Source organism: Filicampus tigris, chromosome 7 (assembly GCF_054856515.1).
Source record: "Filicampus tigris isolate MCC_2025a chromosome 7, RoL_Ftig_1.0, whole genome shotgun sequence".
Taxonomy (NCBI): Eukaryota; Metazoa; Chordata; class Actinopteri; order Syngnathiformes; family Syngnathidae; genus Filicampus; species Filicampus tigris.
The window spans coordinates 1,256,727-1,273,819 of record NC_141223.1 but is presented as its reverse complement, the minus strand read 5'-3'; the positions used below and the strand labels follow the sequence as shown (position 1 = coordinate 1,273,819).

The following is a 17,093-nucleotide window of genomic DNA, read 5'->3' as shown; positions in this document are numbered from 1 at the left end:
AAAATATTGAAAAGTGACTTAGGCAATTGTGCTATGTGGCCAACGATATAGAACTAATTATTTGGATATTGCTTATTGTATTACAGGTGAATTGATTGCTTGTGTTTGTTAAAAAAGACATGTTTCACATTGAGGGTAAAAAATTGCAATTGAATTGTTTTGTAAATTTTTTCAGCCCAATCATTTTGACAGACTGTCATTTTCGGCAAATCTTGTCACGTTGCTACTCCAAGTGATGTCAAACAAAAATCTCCCATTTCTTAACAGCCAGACTGTGAGAATAGGCGCTAAGGAATACTGTCAAAAGTTCTAATTAACTTCAGTGTGTTTGAAGAAGTTTTAAAAGCAATTTTTTTTAATGTCGATTCTCTATATCGCCTTGTTTTTTTGTTTTGTTTTAATTATTGCACGTGGGTATGGAACATATTGACGGGGTTGGCTGTACTGTATATCGTGTTTGGGTGTGTCTCAACAGAACGACGACAAGAACACACTCGTCCTCTGGGATGGAGTCTCTCAGGTTACTGGCAACGGGTCACAACAATCCATTATGGTGTCGATCCCATCCCACAATCGATACACGCACACACGCGCGCACTGATGTCTGCTGGGAACAAACCCACAACTCACACTATGGATGACGGTCCCGGTTTACGTCCATACGCTGAGCAACTCCACTTGCCGAACATTTTATGCTGCTTTATTTACGGTCTTTCCCCGCTGAAAAGGGTAGCCGACATGTTCTTGAGGCGGACACGCGGCCGTGTTGAACGAAGGCTGCGCCCGTGTCAGCGAAACACTTTGGATCAAAAGTGGGAATGACTCAGCAGTCTGCTCTTTGCAGATAGCATTCCGGCTACTAAGTGGCTTCTAATTGCGCCTCACGTCGGCTGAAGCGGAATTCCTGTAAAGGAAAAACTGGATATGTCGCAGCATTTCATAGCAATCCACAGACAGTCCAAGAAATGTCGCTGGATACTTACTAAAAGGTGTTTTCAAGCCCTGGCCATGACTGCATCTCGCCTTCAAACTAATTCATGTGAATCTCTTTTTAACATAACCAAGTGGAAATGATTCCTTCTTCTCTAGATTAATTGGGAAGCTGTTTATGTGTTCCATACCTCTGATCTCAATCTTGAAGGAGGGGAAGTCAACCCAAAGATATTTTTTTCAAGAATATGTTCTATGCAGGTCAACTAGTTGAAACAAGGCATTCTGATAAATATTTTGTGGAATAAGGGTTAATCCAGTCGTTTTTAGCCTTTTCCGGGGGCGGCCATTTTGTCACTTCTGTCGACTGAAAATGACATCACAACTGCTCGGGTAACAACCAATCGAGGCGGGACCTGTTTTCTGAAGCTGAGCCGCGATTGGTCGTTACCTGAGCTCTGAGCAGTTGTGATGTCATTTTCAGTCGACGGAAGTGACAAAATGGCCGCCCCCTGAGATGGCTGAAAACAGCTGGATTAAGTCCTATTCCACAAACACAATATCAATCAGAATGTTGTATTTAGACAAGTGGGGCTGTATAGAACATATTCTTTGAAAAATAGGTTCGGGTTGACATCCCCTTTAAGGTTAGAACACTCTTTGTCGTCAATGGTAACACAATTCAGCCCTGTCATCTTGTCCATCTGTCTTTTTTCTTTCCTGCCTGTCTGTCTCTTTTCCCCTTAGCCCACTTGTCTGTTTGTCCCTATCTACTCTCACCTGCCTTTCTGGCTCCATTAGAATTCCCATGAATGTCTCCTTCTTTTCTCTTGTCCGTCTCTCTGTCCTTTTGGATGTCTTGAAACTTGTCCATCAAAGGCTCACTTTATATGCAGTAGCTTATTGACAGGCTGTACTTTAGTTGTATGTCCTAGAGCAGCTCTAACTACCAGAGACAAAGTCCTTTGTGTGTGTGTTTTAACAAACTTGGTTCAGAAATATGAATATGATTCTGATAGGTAGACCTGGATATGCTTGAAGATGATGTATTTTCTTGCAAGAAGAAACAAGACCCAAAGACCAAAAGCAGAGTACGCAGTGGTTGGTCAAAGAATGGTTGTCTGAATTTCTCTTTCATACATTTGACATTTGTACATTTGAAAGTCATGCCCTCCTGTCGTCATCAAACATGGAAATTGCTGCTATTCGAATCAAATAGCAACTTTGTCCCAATCACAAACATACTCAACCAGTAATTAGTCATTTTAAGCAAGTCAGCAAATGTAAGAAATACAGCAAAGTAGCTAAGAAGAATTTACAGAAACTTCCTCTATTTATTGTATACATTTTCCATCAATTTCCAGCCCTGTCGCCATACCTCCTGTCTGAGTCCCTGCCCAGTTTGACCAGTTTTCTGTCTCCGTTAAAATCTGTCTTCTCACTTGCTTTCCTTACTACTTGTCTCAATATTTAATCCTCAAGAATGTCTCTCTGTCCTCTTGTCCATCCATTTCGTCTTTCCAACCTGTCATTCTGTCCCACCTGCCTGCCTGTCTGTCTGTCTCTTTTCCCCCTTGGCCTGTCTGTCCCTTGCTACTCTCACCCGCCTTTCTGCCTTCATTAGAATCTCCACGGATGTCCTTCTCTGTTGTCACTCTACCTCATTACCTGTCAGTCAAACTTCCTGGAAGTCACAGGGTTTTTTTTTTTGGGGGGGGGGGTTGACAATAACATCTAGCTCTCAGGAGACCTATCCTCTCTTCTGTCTCTAACTGTCTTTATTTATTCTTGCCGCCTCCTGCTTGCCTCTCCCTTCTCAGCATTTTCATACTCAGGTATGTCTCTGTCCTTTTGTCCATCTGTCATTTGTCTTTCTGCTTATCTCTCATTCTGTCGTGCCTGCCTGTCTATCTTCCATTGGCCCACCTGTCTTACTGTGTTTTGCTGCATCAGGGTTTTTTTTAATTTTTTTTTTTTACTATGATTATTATCAAGTGCTGGGCCCATAACAAACCCAGCACATACGCACACACCGACGATGAGCAGCTGCATTGAGGATACCGCAGTGTAGTCAGTCCACTTCTACCCAACATGCATCAGTCCCTCCACCCTCCCATCGCGGTCGTCCCCACCCTCTATTCCCCAACTTCCCTGCCCGCCATCCCGCACCGCAAACTTGCATCGTCGTCCATATCGCCCTCCTACCTGCCGGTGCCTTCTCTTTGCCTTCCATCTCACGCTATAGGCTCGGCTTGGTTCGGCTAAGCTTCGGCTGGCGGCTCAGTCCGGCGAAGTGTTGGCGGAAATCCACTCGTCGTCGCCTTCTTCTTCTCCCTCTCCTTTTCCTCCCTGACTCAGCGGAGCGAGTCGACACGCGTAGCCGGTGGGTGGCTGTGCCCGGCCGACAATGTCCACCCTGGTGGGGAGCTAACGGGCCAAAAATGGAGGTGAAGGAGCGGGAAAAACAGCCGAGAGGCGGCAAAGGAGACGGCTTGTTTTCCCGTCGAGGCTCGTGCGTTCACCTGTGCTGCCCTCTCCCCGGCTTCCAATGTCTCTCGCCCCCTCTCTCTATTCCAATCGCTCTCTCAATTTTCCAACGTCTCTCTACCCGCTCCCTCCTCCCTCTCTTTTCCAATGTCTCTCTCACCGTTTTCTCTCCTCCAATCAAACTCTCCCTATTGCTTTCTGCTTTTCAATCTCTCCCTTTCCTCCCACAACTCTCTCAATCGCTCTCCATCTCTTGTTTCCAGTGTCTCGCTAGTCTCACCCTTCCCTCTTTTCCAATGTCTCTTTCCTGTCTCTCTGCCGTGCCTTCCTACCTTCCGACCTCTCTCATTTCCAATGTTTCCCCTGCCTCACTTACAGTGTCTCTCGATCTCCCCCCCCTCAGTTTTTCAATTTCATTCTTTTTTGTCTCTTCCAATTTACCACTCCCCCAATGTCTCTGTCTTCCATGTCTCCCTCTCCCATGAAGGAAGACACTGTCCATGACAGACCAGAGTCTTTGTCTTCAATCTCAATAAAGAGAAAGACAATGTCCCCAACAGGCCGCTGCCAATAAAGTGAAGCAGAAGCACCCAATCTAGCCTGTTGATTGACAGGCTAACACTCTAGCCAACACTCTGTCTCTCGCCTTCCGACCAATCATGATTCACCTGGTTTGTGAAGCTGAGCCATGAGAGCTGAGCAACTGTGATGTCATTTTCAGTCGACAGAAGTGACAAAATGGCCGCCCCCTGAGATGGACAAAAACGGGGTGGATTTTACTGCTTAACTCAGTTTCACAAACGCAATATTCGTAATCAGAATGCCACGTTTCAACTAGCACACGTTCTTGTAAAGGAAAATTTGGGTCTTGACTTCCGCCTATATTCAGTCGTTTTAGCCATACTTGTCCTTTTAGCTGGGAATATCGGCACTATTTCGAGTGATGTTTATGCATCTTAAACTGCAGCAGAGGACGGGTAAGAAAGGAGGCTTGACAAACGAGCGAGTTCTTGTTAAAAGACTTTATAGTGACTCTACTGTACAGTGAAGACGAGGAGGAAGAGGAGTGAGACTCTAGCTCCAAGGTGGACGTTTGCATAAAGAAATCCATGGCAGAGCAGCAACACAACAAATCACAGTTGAAATCTTCTCAACAAAAGGGCACAACACATGGATTACATTGCAACCAACCACGAGAGTGTGTGTGTGTGTGTGTGTGTGTTTGTTTGTGTGGCACTTCTATGCTGTTAGTGGTGCGGAAGGTCATACATTGTGTGTGCGCGTGTCAAAGTGTTGTTTTGTTTTTTCACTAATTGCACTTGAGGGTAAGGGAATGGGAATCGCCAGACCACATGATTACATTTGTGTACCTTTCTTTTTTGTTGCATTATTAATATGACGGAAATGTTTTTCAGCCTTTTCACAACAAAAACGCCAAAGGAAAAAAGTTATGTTCAAACCAACCAGCTCAGGAAGGACTACAACTCCCATGATGCTTCGATACAACAGGACTCTCAACTGCAGTTTATGGAGCTTGTGGTTTACTCTGATACGGTTATAACCATGGTGAGTACAATTCAATTTGTCCAACTAGATCAAGGATAGGCAATTTCTACTGTAATATTTGTTGCATTCATTTTGTCATCCCTTAAATTCAGTAAATGAAATGTATCCCCCCGCCCCCAAAAAAGTTTTGATTCATTTATCTCATTCAGTTGGTTAAATGATTTACGGTACTATTAGTAAAATATACAATGGTATATTTACTTTTTAAATTAAATAATTGGTTCATCATTCTAATATGAAGTAGAAATAAGTAACTGAATTAATGATTACAATATAATTAAAAAAATAGTTTTTAATCTGACAGGTTTAAAAATCAAACGTGGTCCTTGAGCCTAAAAATCAAACGTGGTCCTTGAGCCTAAAAATCTGCCCACTCCTGAACTAGACTGTAACAAATATCAGGTGTATTATTTGAGTCTTAATTTTATCTTCAAAATGCACTAGAATGACATCAAACTTAATAATACACAGTACATGATATCTGGGCGTGTCCGAACTGGTTGTGTCGAACGAAAACAAAACAAAACAAAAAGAAAGAGCACAAAATATTTTAACAACAACAAAAAAAAGTATCTAGGTCATTGAGGCTCAACAAAAGTGAATTTACAAATTCCACAATATACAGCAGATATGTCATTTTGGAGCTAATACGATAAAACATACAAAAGTGATTTATAGCTGCAGCAGTGCAAAAAAACAACAACAACCAAACACATCACAAAACGGAACAGAGATTAGTGCACGTTGTCTACAAGGAACATTCTGTCACGATGCAGCAGATTTTCAAACCTGAGCGCTGACGAGCAGCGGGTACGAGATGCGGCGGTAAAACCGGAAGTGGGCGTACAATCAAAGCTGAGCTCCGGTGTTTGCATAAAGACCAATCCTTCCGCATTCACCTTACACGTGCGAAAGGGGAGGCAGCTTTAAAGTTTCACGCACAAAAAAAACCCCAACAAAAAACACGGAGTGTAGCATGCCAGGCCACTACGAAGCGCTGTGACGTGAACATACAGAATCAGTTGCCAGGTGAAAGCGTCTTTTGAATACAGTGGTAGCTTGACTTTGAATTTCAAAACATTCCCGGTATTAAAGTACCTTAACTGCTCCATCCCCCCCCCCCCCCCCTTCACTCAAGTTGCGACATATCTGCAACTCAAATTTGGGCCCGTAACACAAAAAGAAATCAATCAATGAACCAAGCGATGGCTCGTACCTGGAAAAACTCCTAAGCTGGCGCACTCTTGACTCAACGTACCACCGTACTGTATATAAAAAGGTGAACCGAGTTAGAAAATCAATTTATTCCTTTTCCAAAATGCGGATGCAGCAATGAAAAGATTCCGCAATAAAGCATGTCATCATGCTGGATGCTCTCTTGACGATACTGGAAAGCTCATCTCGTCTCACTCACAACAGGCTTTCAGCATTTATATGAACCCGCGACCGTGTCCTTTTTTTTTTTTTTTTTTTTAAAACGAGGCCTGTTTACATACGTGCGAACGAGTGCGTTTTATAAGTTGTAAATGGTGTCACTAAGCGAGGAATGTTGCAAACGCGCTCACGTGACCACACGTGCCAACATACACGTTCTGACACACACTTGGACAACACACGCGTGTTACACGTTAACGCACTCACGACAACAAACTCTAACACACGTACGTTAACATACACGCCAAGACATACGCACTCACAAACACACACACTAATAAACTAGAAATAGACCGATGTTTTTTTTTTTTCAGGGCCGATACCGATACCAATTATTAGCAGTCAATGAGACCGATAACCGATATTCATTTTCAGCAAAGAGGAAGACATTGGCATCAAAATCTTAAAAAAACATAAAACTGTTTAACTTTGTTGTTGTTGGAATATCTTTAAGCACCGATTTATTGAACAATTTTTCAGATTTGCATAATGTCGAGTCGATTATTGTTGTGTGCCAATATACATCTTTGTTGTAAAATTCAAACAAAAATGGAGCTTAGGGTCATTAGCATGTCTTCAAAAGTTATATGAAGACTTAAACAATAGCTCCAAATAGTTTTCTACAGTCCTCCAAAATTTCAAAACGACAGAAATGTCAAAGAAATCTTTGTTTTGATTTCAAAGAAAAACCAAAAGTGCAGAGTATCCTCGGTTTCAGCAGAATCTCTTATAAAGTTAACTGGAAATTCAATAGTTCCTTGCAATGAACACCGTTTGAAATTGATTTATGATTGGCCATCACGTGACGATATCCGTCAAAACACCGAATATCAGAGCCGATTATCAACCCGGCCGATAATCGTTCTATCCCTATAATAAACAGGCTAACACATGCTAACGTACACACTTGCTCACAAACACACAAAATGCTAGCGCACACACACACGCGCGCGCTTAGACAAACGCGTACACAAACACTAGCATACTGCCCATACGCTAAGACGCACTCGCGCGCACATACTCTGTGAGACACACAAACGCTAACGCACGCACGCACACACACACACTAAGTAGTGTATTCAGCACCGTGGCTCACTAGCGTGTAACTACAATCAAGAGAGGAGTGTGGTTGGTGCTTTTTACATTCTGTGCAAAATAAGAATCAGATGATAAGTAGTAGTCGTCATCTTACTGGCTTCTTGGGATTATTTACATTTGAGTGCCGTCCAGACAATCCACATTTTTAGCAAAGATGCTTGTTGACAATCGTACAGTGAAAAAAAGCTTCACGGTGACAATCCGGCTGCTGTTCCAACGTGGAATTAAACAAAAAAAAAAAAAAAAGTTTGAAATTTGTCACACCGCTACACGTGGAGGCCAAATGGGTGGCAAACGTAGCATCTGATATGACATTCACGCATTGTGGTTTGAAAAGGAATCCGTTTCACATTCAGTCCGTAACAATCAACGCGTGCTCAAATTGCCATCATGAGTGCCTCCCTCACACTACAAGAAAAAACGCACTTGCAATTAGTCTGAGAAATCTTCCTAGCTGGTTATTTTCTCATTGAAAAAGGTTTGAGAATAGTTTCACTTTTGAGCTCCCCGGTTGAACTCGGACATGTTTTTAGGTGCAAGATATGCTTTTTCTCCCCGCATGGGGCCAACACTGAACAACAACAACAACAACAACAACAATACTTGTACTACATTTGTTGCCGTGATGAGTTGACGCACGTGCGTGCCGATGTGGTCCTGACGGGTGAACACGCAGCAACTTGGTGAAGATCCCATCCATGTGTCATTTCACAGCGGGCGTCCTGGCGGATTCCTCGGAGCAGGACGACGCCTGCGGGTGGATTTCTCTGCAGATGCACCACTCGGGGTGGTCGTTTCCGAGGCTTCCACTCCATATTGATTTCCCCAGATGGCGTTGTCCAGGTGGAGGATTCCTCCAGGTGGATTGTCTCCGGGTTGAAGTTTAGCAGGTGGATATCTTTTGGCCGATTCGTCCAGGTGGATTGCTTCGGGCGGATGTCTGCAGTTGGGCCGGGTGGAGGACACCAGAGGGATCAGTCCAAGAGGACAAGTTCGATGAGTCTGGGTGCACGACTCCTAATCTATTTCTCCCGGTCGATTTCTTCCAGGTATGAATGTCCAGGTGTTTGGTTTTTTTGGTGGATGTCTTCGGGTGGATTTCAGCAGGTAGATTTGTGAATGTCAGCAGAGCAGACATCCAGATGGGAGTTCTCCGGGTGGCTTTATGGATGTCACTCTGAAGGCCTCCGGCAGGTAAGAACACAGTGAGTGAGGTGAACTCAAAAGACTACAAAATAGACAACCTGACGGACAGCGCGGCAGAAGAACATGTGACGAAAACGCGTGTGGGGCGGCGGGAGAACTTCAGAAGAACTTGTCATCGATGCGGAAGTGTGGCCGCGTGACGTCATCGGGGTTGATGAAGACGGAGATGGACTTGCCGGGGTTCTCCGTGACCAGTTGCTGGAGCTTCTTGGCCAGGCGGTCGTCGGGCTGGTTCTCTCCGCCGGCGTCCGACTGCGGCGATGGCAGGTTGCCGGTGCTGCCGCGCCACTGCAGCTCCACCGTCAGCCTGTTGGCGGCCTTGGCGTGCTCGATGGTGGTGCGCAGGTGCTCGGCCGGGTCGGAGCGCACCGACGAGAGCTTGCGGGCGTGCAGCACGGCCGTGTCGTCCGACAGGTGCTCCAGCATGTTGCACTGCGGGATGAAGTAGTTGGGGCAGGTCTTGTTGACCAAGCAGTGCTGCAGGTCGTCGATCAGGCCCAGCAGGAAGTGGGCGGAGAAGTCGTCCTGCGCCAGGTAGTTGGCGGGCAGCCGGTCGCAGGCCCACAGCATGACGCTGCGCAGGTGGTAGGGGCTGACCGCCTTGGGGCGCGACAGCAGCTTGACGATGATGGCCTTACACGCCTGGTAAGCCTGCATGAGGCCGGGCGAGATGCACTTCTTCAGCTGCACCTCGCTGCGGGCGAACGACAGCCGCCACTCGTTCTCCCGCCGGCCCTTATGCGAGCAGGCGGGCACCAAGTAGAAGCCGCTGATCACCTCCTCCTCGGTGATCTTGCCGTCCCAGAAGTGGTTCTCCATCAGCCAGCTCTGGGCCACGGCCGGCCAGCCCTTGAAGGACACCACGGGCACCACGTCGTAGAGCATGCGGCTGCTGCCCACGCCCAGGATGACCGACACCACCGTGCCGTTGCGCTCCACCTTCTCCACGCGGGGAACGCCCCTCTGCGGCTTCTTCTGCACCTGGATGGGCGGGAGCATTTTGTGAAGTACACCTCGGGGGTCGGTGCTTGGCCCTAGCTTTTTTTCTTACATCCGTCGATGATTTCGAAGCAATAGTGTCGTCCTATTATTATTTTACATGGCAGTTATTATACTACTACAAAAACGGAAAAAGGTTTTGCTTTTTTTCCAAGAAAGAAAAAATCGTACTAAAATCAAATCAGAACTTTTTTTTTTTAAGTATAGTCCCTCAGCAGTTTTTTGCAAAATTTAGAACTTTTTCCAGGTCAAAACTGGTGTGCCTCAGGGCCCCGTGCTTTTTCTTACATCACTTATTTACAATCAATACAGTGAAGCCCTGTATACTTGCTGCTCACTCGTCACACCAGGTGCAACAATTAATCGACAGCTAAACGATTATCAAATTCATTGATTTTTTTGGATAATTTAATAATCTTGTAGAGAACTTGTTTAATTTCAATCTCTCCAAATACTTGGAATTTCAGCCTTCCGACAGTAAGTCCCCCATGAAAGCAGACTGATTATCTTCGTGTTGAATCAATTGCAAACATCTGCTTTTACTCTGAAACAATTTATCGATATTTTTTGACCAGTTACGGACCAAACCAGTAACTGAATCATAATTAATGTTTATGTATGCATTTTCTCCTCTGCAATTTGAAATGTCTTTAACCAGATTCATCAATTAATCGACTAAATTATGGGCAGATTAATCAATTATAAAATCATCGATAGTTGCAGCCTACTATTCACAAACTCACCTTTTCATGTTTTTTTTTTAATAGATTTTTTTTTTATTGAGGAACCTATCCTTAGCCGTTTGGGAAAAAAGAAATCATCCATTCAAAATGACTACAAATAATGTGTCTTCATTCTATCATGCAACAATAAAACAACAACGGACCTCCAGAAGCACCAGCGAAACGGCCTGATAGAACCAGTCAGCCACCAACGTGGGGGAGAAGAAGTAGTTTGCAGCTCCGCTGATGTGCTCTACCACCGTGCAGCAGTCCTTCCACTTGCTGATGGTGCCCTCGTCAAAGAGACGCAGGCTGAGCCAGGAGTGTCCCAGTGCCGAGTGTCTCATGTCCAGCGTGACCGGCTGATTGCGGTCGTGCAGCTTGAGCGCCGGTACCAGCAGCGTGAAGTCCATGTCGTAGTCGGCGCCGCGCGCGTACACACTCAGCTCGTCCAGGTCCATGTCCACCACGCCCTCGCGCACGCCGCCCGACAGCAGCAGGTACTCGTTGGCCACGGGCAACTTCTGATCCAGCTTTTGGACCATTCCTGGAGGACCGACCGGGACAAATTCAATAAAATATTGAAGAAAGGAAATACAGTACAGTGGCCCTTCACTATTCGTCTGCAGTAGGATTTTTATCCGCACGATATTTCCATGACTTCTCCAAAACTTTTTAGAAAATTCTCATGAACTTTTCCAGGTTTTTCATGACCACACAAGCCCCGATTTGTGTGTATTTATATTTGTATGTGTAGGCATAGAGTATATATTTATTTATGTATTCATGTGTGTGTATATTTATATATCTGTGTGTATTTATGTTTGCGTGCAATTTATGTGAACGTGTGTATTCATGGATGTATTTTTAAATGTGTGTAGGCTCCTCACCCAGCATGGAGAAGATGAAGTCCTTGGCCGTGTGTATCTCCAGGGCCCGCTGGTCGTCGTACTCGCGCTGGTCGTGCTTGCTGAACTCCTGGATGAGCCGGTTCAGGTCCTCCATCCGGGCCGCCGACCTGAAGTCCAACTCGGGCCCAACGCCGCCGCTGCCGTGGGGCAGCCTGCCGGCGGCAGCCATGGTTGGGCTGTTCCCGAGGCTTCCCGCCGAGCCGGCACGACTGGAGAGAGCGGGGGCGGCCATGATTCCTCCTCCACAGCGGTTTCGGCGGTACTTCACACTTTGCTGCTGCCCGGGATGATGAGCCGAAACGGGAGTAGGCGAACCGAACCGACGCCAGCGGACCGCATCCAAAATCACATCCACATCATCTAACACAACAACCGGAAATAAAGGCTACACTTCCGCTAATATGCTGTCACAATTTTGTTTTTATTCCTTCACGATTTAAGATCTAGCTTCGTCGGGAGTGTGTCCAGTTTATGAAACGTAAGCGGTATAACATGGATTAAAACAAACGACTGCAAAAAACATTCACATAACGCCACGGTCCAACTAATTTCACATCCCAGATTAAAAACGGGCTCCGCGAGTGATTTATTGTGAAGGTTTTGGCAGATGTGGCTAAACGTGTGTACTCACGCTCAGAAAAAGTAAAGACTCTGAAATACATTACTATTTAGGTACAAAAATAAATGTTTTAACAATATACACATAGTGAAGAGTAATCAGAAATCAATAAAATAAATACACAAGTAAAGTACAGATACCTGAAAAATCTACTGAAGGACAGTAACAGAGAATTAGTACTTCTACAGTATTTGTTGTTTTGTTTGTCCGGCTGATGGTGCGTTGTCCTCATGGCGTCGCTGTGGTTATTCAGCCAAGCGCCTCCAGCTGCTCTTGCCACCGGTGTCGTCCGCTCCCTGACGAGTAACCCGGAAAAGAACCGTCGCACCAACATGGCGGCGTGGAGGAGTTACGCCGTCTTGTTCTCCCGGACCGGCGAGGATGTTCTCCGGAGTGTAAGGGGAGGCAGGTGAGAGACGTGGCCGAAGGGAAGGAGCCCTGACCGGCTGTCACACAGGCGAACACCCGCTGCTCTAAGTTAGCACTGTTAGCATCTAAAGCAGTGGAATTGTAGCAGGTGCTAGCCAGCCGGTAAATTATAGACTGTTTGAGTGATAGCCGTGTGTGTAAAGTTACTTTAACATGTCCACATGGTTTATTGATTGTGTAAATGCTAAATTGTTTTTTTTAATTATTATTATTTTGTCGTATTTGGACGTTCTACTACTGTTAAAATTGTCCGCATTCCAATTTAGAAAATATTCTCGCCATGGGAACCATTTTCCACTTATCCAAAACTTCTGCTTTTGGGATAATTCCACATGGAGACATTTTCTAAATTTGACTCATCCTTTCTTGTTTCTCAATGTATTCAACCGATTCAAACCAGTCTAACATGAAACTGACCTCTTGGGAACAATTTATCGCAATCCCCAGATTCTCAAATCTTCTCAATAAAATTGCCAAATTAAAACATATTTGACATAACAACTTTGTCCTTCCACATTTCTTGACAGGTCATCCGGCAGTCATGAGTTACATTTTGTTGTTCCCCGTGTGTGTAACAGGTGGACTCACAGCTTGCAGCAGCGTTCCGGCTTCCGCAAAGTCACCAGGAAGCCTGAAAGCAAAAAAGTGGAGGATGAACTTGGACACTTCGACTCGTCAGAAGTGGCGTCCCACCGACGGGCGTCCAGCCCCCACTGGGAATCGCCACCTCCCCCTCCGTCGTTAAGCCCGCCGCGAGCCTTTGGCCGGCTGGTGCGCCCGTTGCTGTTCACCGTGGGGGTAGGCGGTGCCAAAGACGCATACACAGTGGTTCCTTGAGATACGAGTGGCACAACCTTTTGAGATAAGCGCTGTTGTTCAAATTATATATTTTTTGCTTTGCCATGCAAGCAAAAATTTGAGATATGAGCACTGTCTGGTGGCAATACATTTAAGTCACTCAACAAGAAGCAGTTTGGTAGAAAGTGAACAATTCTTAAAAAAAAAGAAAGAGCTGTCAAGCTAAAAAAAAACACACATACATAAGACTGTAAAGTGGTTTTATGAAGTGTAAATAAGCCAGAAGATACGCACACAAACTAATAAATGTGTGTTGGGGTGTAACTTTAAGGGGTGTGGCCTATTGAGCGACATCAGGAGCTCCGACTCCAGCTCTTGTCGGCCCTTTTTACGACAGAGTTAAGGTCTGTTCCATGCTCCTTGCGTGTGTTCTCATTTTGTGTCAATGTTTGTCCCGTTCAATAAACATCTGAAAGTGCTTCAGGTGACCGCGGCTCTCCTTGCCCACATGCCAAGGCATCGCAGTATCGCCATTCCGCCAAGCGCCACGTGCGTGAGTGCTGACTTCCTGTCAGTTTACAGGCTGCTCCTTCGGCTCGGCGGCCATCTGGCAGTACGAGTCGCTCAAGTCTCGCGTGCAGAGCTATTTTGACGAGCTGCGAGCCGATTGGCTGGAGAGGGTGCGGCCGCAGAAGCGAGGGGACGTGCGCAAGGAGGTGCGCGGATTGATTGAGATCCCTGCCCCGCCCGCACATGCTTTGACCTCATCTCTGATAGGCTGCTTGTGTCTCAGGTCAACCAGTGGTGGAACAGTTTGAGCGAGGGACAGAGGACGGTCACAGGTGAGCTGTCTGGCAAGCGGCTTTATTATTTTCCATTGATGCTGAGCGTTTGTCTATCCGTGCCTTCACTCGCCCGTCTGTCTTTTCACTCCTCGCGTCCTCTAAAGCCGTAAAATGATTTCCGCGTTTGTTTCTCAGCCATCCTGGCCGCTAACGTGGTGGTCTTCTGCTGCTGGCGAGTCCCGTGGCTGCAGCGCTCCATGTTCAAGTACTTCACCGCAGACCCCGCCTCCAGTCAGACAAACATCATTTTTGGCACTTTGCAATGGCGCTCAAGTTGCCCGTTGTGGTCGTTGATGTGCTGTGCCCGTGTGCGTTTTGACTCCAGAGACGTTGTGCTCTCCCATGCTGCTGTCCACCTTCAGCCACGTGTCCTTCTTCCACATGGCCGCCAACATGTACGTCCTGTGGAGCTTCTCCACCAGCGCCGTCTCCATGCTGGGAAGGGAGCAGTTTGTGGCGGTCTACATGTCGGCTGGTAGTAACGCAACACGCACGCATTTTCGCTAACGTGATAAACCAAAAATGAAAATGCTTGTAAAAAAAAAAAGAGTCAAAACTAAATAAAAAGTAGAGATAGACCGATATGCTTTTTTCAGGGCCGATACCGATTATTAGTAGTCAAGGCGGCCAATAACCGATATTCGGAGCCGATATGAATTTGTCGTAAAAAAAAAAATATTGGCATCAAAATCTAAAAAAATAAATAGATAAGAAAATTCTTAACTTTGTTAAAACGTCTTTAAGCATATGTTTATTGAACATTTTTTTCAGATTTGCATAATGTAGGTTTATTTTTTTGTATTATTACTACGATAATTTTTTGACAATATACACCTTTATCAAATTCTAACAAAACGTTCAGGGAGCACCCAGTGTCGTCAGCTTGTCTTAAAACGTGAAATGAAAACACTTTTAAAAATAGCTGCATATAGTTTTCGAACTACAGTCATTTCAAAATGACAGTCAATTAAACTTTCACCTATCTTTGTTTTATTATTATCGGCCATCAGATTTTTTAAACAGGCCGATGCCGATATTCGTCAAAACGCACAATATCGGCCCGGCCGATAATCGGTCAATCCCTACTAAAAAGTAATAACTACTCTAACCCTGACAGAAATATTGATACACACAAACTCAGACAGATACACGCACACAGACTTTGAAACAAATACACACGCACACAGATTAAGAAACAGACACACCTGGGTAGGCAGACAAAGAAAAACTTATGCAAACACACAAACATGTACGCAAAGACACGCAAACACATTTTGTGCTGATCTAGTTGTGTGTGTGTGTGTGTGTGTGTGCGTGCGCCTGCTCAGGCGTGATTTCCACCTTCTTCAGCTACGTGTGCAAAACGGCCAGCGGGAGGTTTGGTCCTTCTCTGGGAGCGGTGAGCTACTCGCTACGTCATGAAGCCTCCTCCACACAAATGCACACAAGCAGCATCGGCGTGCGTGCGTGCGTGCGGCACTGAGCAGTATATGACGGATGTTTTCAGTCGGGCGCCATCATGACCGTCCTGGCTGCCGTTTGCGCCAAAATGCCTGAAGCCAAACTGGCCATCATCTTCCTCCCGATGTTCACGTTCAGCGCGGCCAACGTAAGAGCGGCCCGCGCGGTGACCGAGCTCCGTCCCGCCGTCCGTCCACGTGTCCATTCGCTCGCCTGTCCCTTTGTCTCTGCGCAGGCGCTGAAGGCCATCGTTGCCATGGATACGGCAGGTTTGCTGCTGGGTTGGCGTTTTTTCGACCACGCGGCTCACCTGGGAGGCGCCATGTTTGGCATGTGAGTTGGAAGCGGTTCGTGCTGCGGTACACCTCCGCTCCACACGAGGGCGCCGAATGCTAACATCTCATTTTGGCCTTCAAACGGGCCGACGGTGAAGTACGCTTTGTCGCGGTTCATCCGTACGAGTATGGTCGCGGAACGGATTAAGCTCATCAGTCAAGGTAGTACTGTTCCGACTTACTGGAATGCCTTCGCGTGTGGGCAAGGGGAGCCGCAGTTGCCAGTGCACTTCTCAGCCGTTTCTTCAATGCTGGCAGAGCAGGAAACGCGCTTGCAGGAGCTGCTTTGGCCATTTGGACAAAAGTGGTGCTTTGCCTCCATCTTGTGGAATTTCTGGGCCAGGAAACCATGTTGAAGTGCTTCATTTAGTCAAAAGTAGTGCTTTGGGTTTGTCTAGTGGCATCCCGGTCCCCAGCAATGCTGTTGAAGTGAGTTGAGCTGTTGAAGATCAGTTGACCTGATCTAGAGGCCAAGGAACTGTCTTGACGTGAGTTCAGGAGCACCTTTTTAGACAAAAGCAGTGACATTTCCAGGCAATCAAAAACAAAGCTGGGCATTTTACTATAAAATTGAGCGTCCATTTTTTTTTTGTTTTTTTTTCCGGTGCAAAAAAATAGTACCCGTCTATTTTTAAACGGCCGTCCGCCGGCGACTAAACTAAAAAGCAAACAAGACTGAACATTCTAGCAATTCCTCTGACACCCATAATCAGTCCATTTGTGGGTGAAATATTTCCTCACAAAAGTTTGAAATTGTTCTCCCCCCCCCCCCCCCCCCCGTGCTGTTTCCTCCCCCAGTTGGTACGTCCTCTTCGGACACGAGCTCATTTGGAAGAACCGCGAGCCTTTTGTCAAGTTTTGGCACGAGCTGCGGACCGGTCGCGGCGGCGGCAACGGCGGAAACGGAGGCGAGCGAGGAGGCCCCACGTAGGATGTTTGGGACGGACTCCAGAGAAGGACCAAGTTCTCCCCAACGTGATCGCCACTTGTTGTAAACTTGCTCAATAGTTGCTGTACAGATCAGCCACTTGGCGCACTTCCCCAGGAAGATGTCAAATTGTATTTCTTACTTTAGCGTTGGAGTCTTTTAAGTGATGTTTGATGAGTCCGTGTTGGTCTTTTTATTTTTCTCCTCCTCATTGTCTTGTCAAAGTGCAAGCCAGGCCACTAAGCTGATTCAGTTTTGCTGTGGCTTGACCTTTCGCAAGGTCAAAAATGTATTTGGAATAAACCACATTGAGTCACATGTCAAA

At 46.1% G+C, this 17,093-nt stretch overlaps 3 protein-coding genes and 1 long non-coding RNA gene across 6 annotated transcripts in view; 2 read left to right on the top strand and 2 right to left on the bottom strand.

Annotated features, from left to right (window-relative positions):
- The window catches only part of LOC147144312 (fibroblast growth factor 12-like), a 23,718-nt gene extending 20,199 nt beyond the window's left edge, over positions 1-3,519 (bottom strand). The window contains exon 1 of the mRNA XM_086034913.1: positions 3,136-3,519. Coding sequence (XP_085891039.1) covers positions 3,136-3,163 — 28 coding nt within the window. The 5' untranslated portion in view covers positions 3,164-3,519. The remainder of the gene's footprint in view (positions 1-3,135) is intronic.
- The window catches only part of LOC147144311 (uncharacterized), a 16,060-nt gene extending 4,307 nt beyond the window's left edge, over positions 1-11,753 (top strand). Inside the window, exons 2-4 of one of the 3 annotated variants that reach the window (XR_015087351.1) lie at positions 4,833-4,983; positions 8,230-8,564; positions 11,324-11,753. This is a non-coding gene — a long non-coding RNA (uncharacterized LOC147144311). Of the gene's footprint in view, positions 1-4,832; positions 4,984-8,229; positions 8,710-11,323 lie in introns of all 3 variants that reach the window. The other 2 variants (XR_015087352.1, XR_015087353.1) reach the window with 2 other exon arrangements.
- unm_sa32065 (un-named sa32065) lies at positions 4,425-12,497 on the bottom strand. Its single transcript, XM_086034905.1, has 3 exons — positions 11,333-12,497; positions 10,607-10,989; positions 4,425-9,702 (listed from the first exon to the last, which is right to left on the bottom strand). Exons 1-3 carry the CDS (start codon positions 11,583-11,585, stop codon positions 8,821-8,823), a joined length of 1,518 nt encoding a protein of 505 aa, XP_085891031.1. The 5' UTR covers positions 11,586-12,497; the 3' UTR covers positions 4,425-8,820.
- Positions 12,178-17,093, top strand: parlb (presenilin associated, rhomboid-like b). Its single transcript, XM_086034906.1, has 10 exons — positions 12,178-12,381; positions 12,980-13,199; positions 13,775-13,915; positions 13,993-14,041; positions 14,180-14,275; positions 14,370-14,519; positions 15,373-15,443; positions 15,552-15,653; positions 15,741-15,838; positions 16,639-17,093. Exons 1-10 carry the CDS (start codon positions 12,203-12,205, stop codon positions 16,769-16,771), a joined length of 1,239 nt encoding a protein of 412 aa, XP_085891032.1. The 5' UTR covers positions 12,178-12,202; the 3' UTR covers positions 16,772-17,093.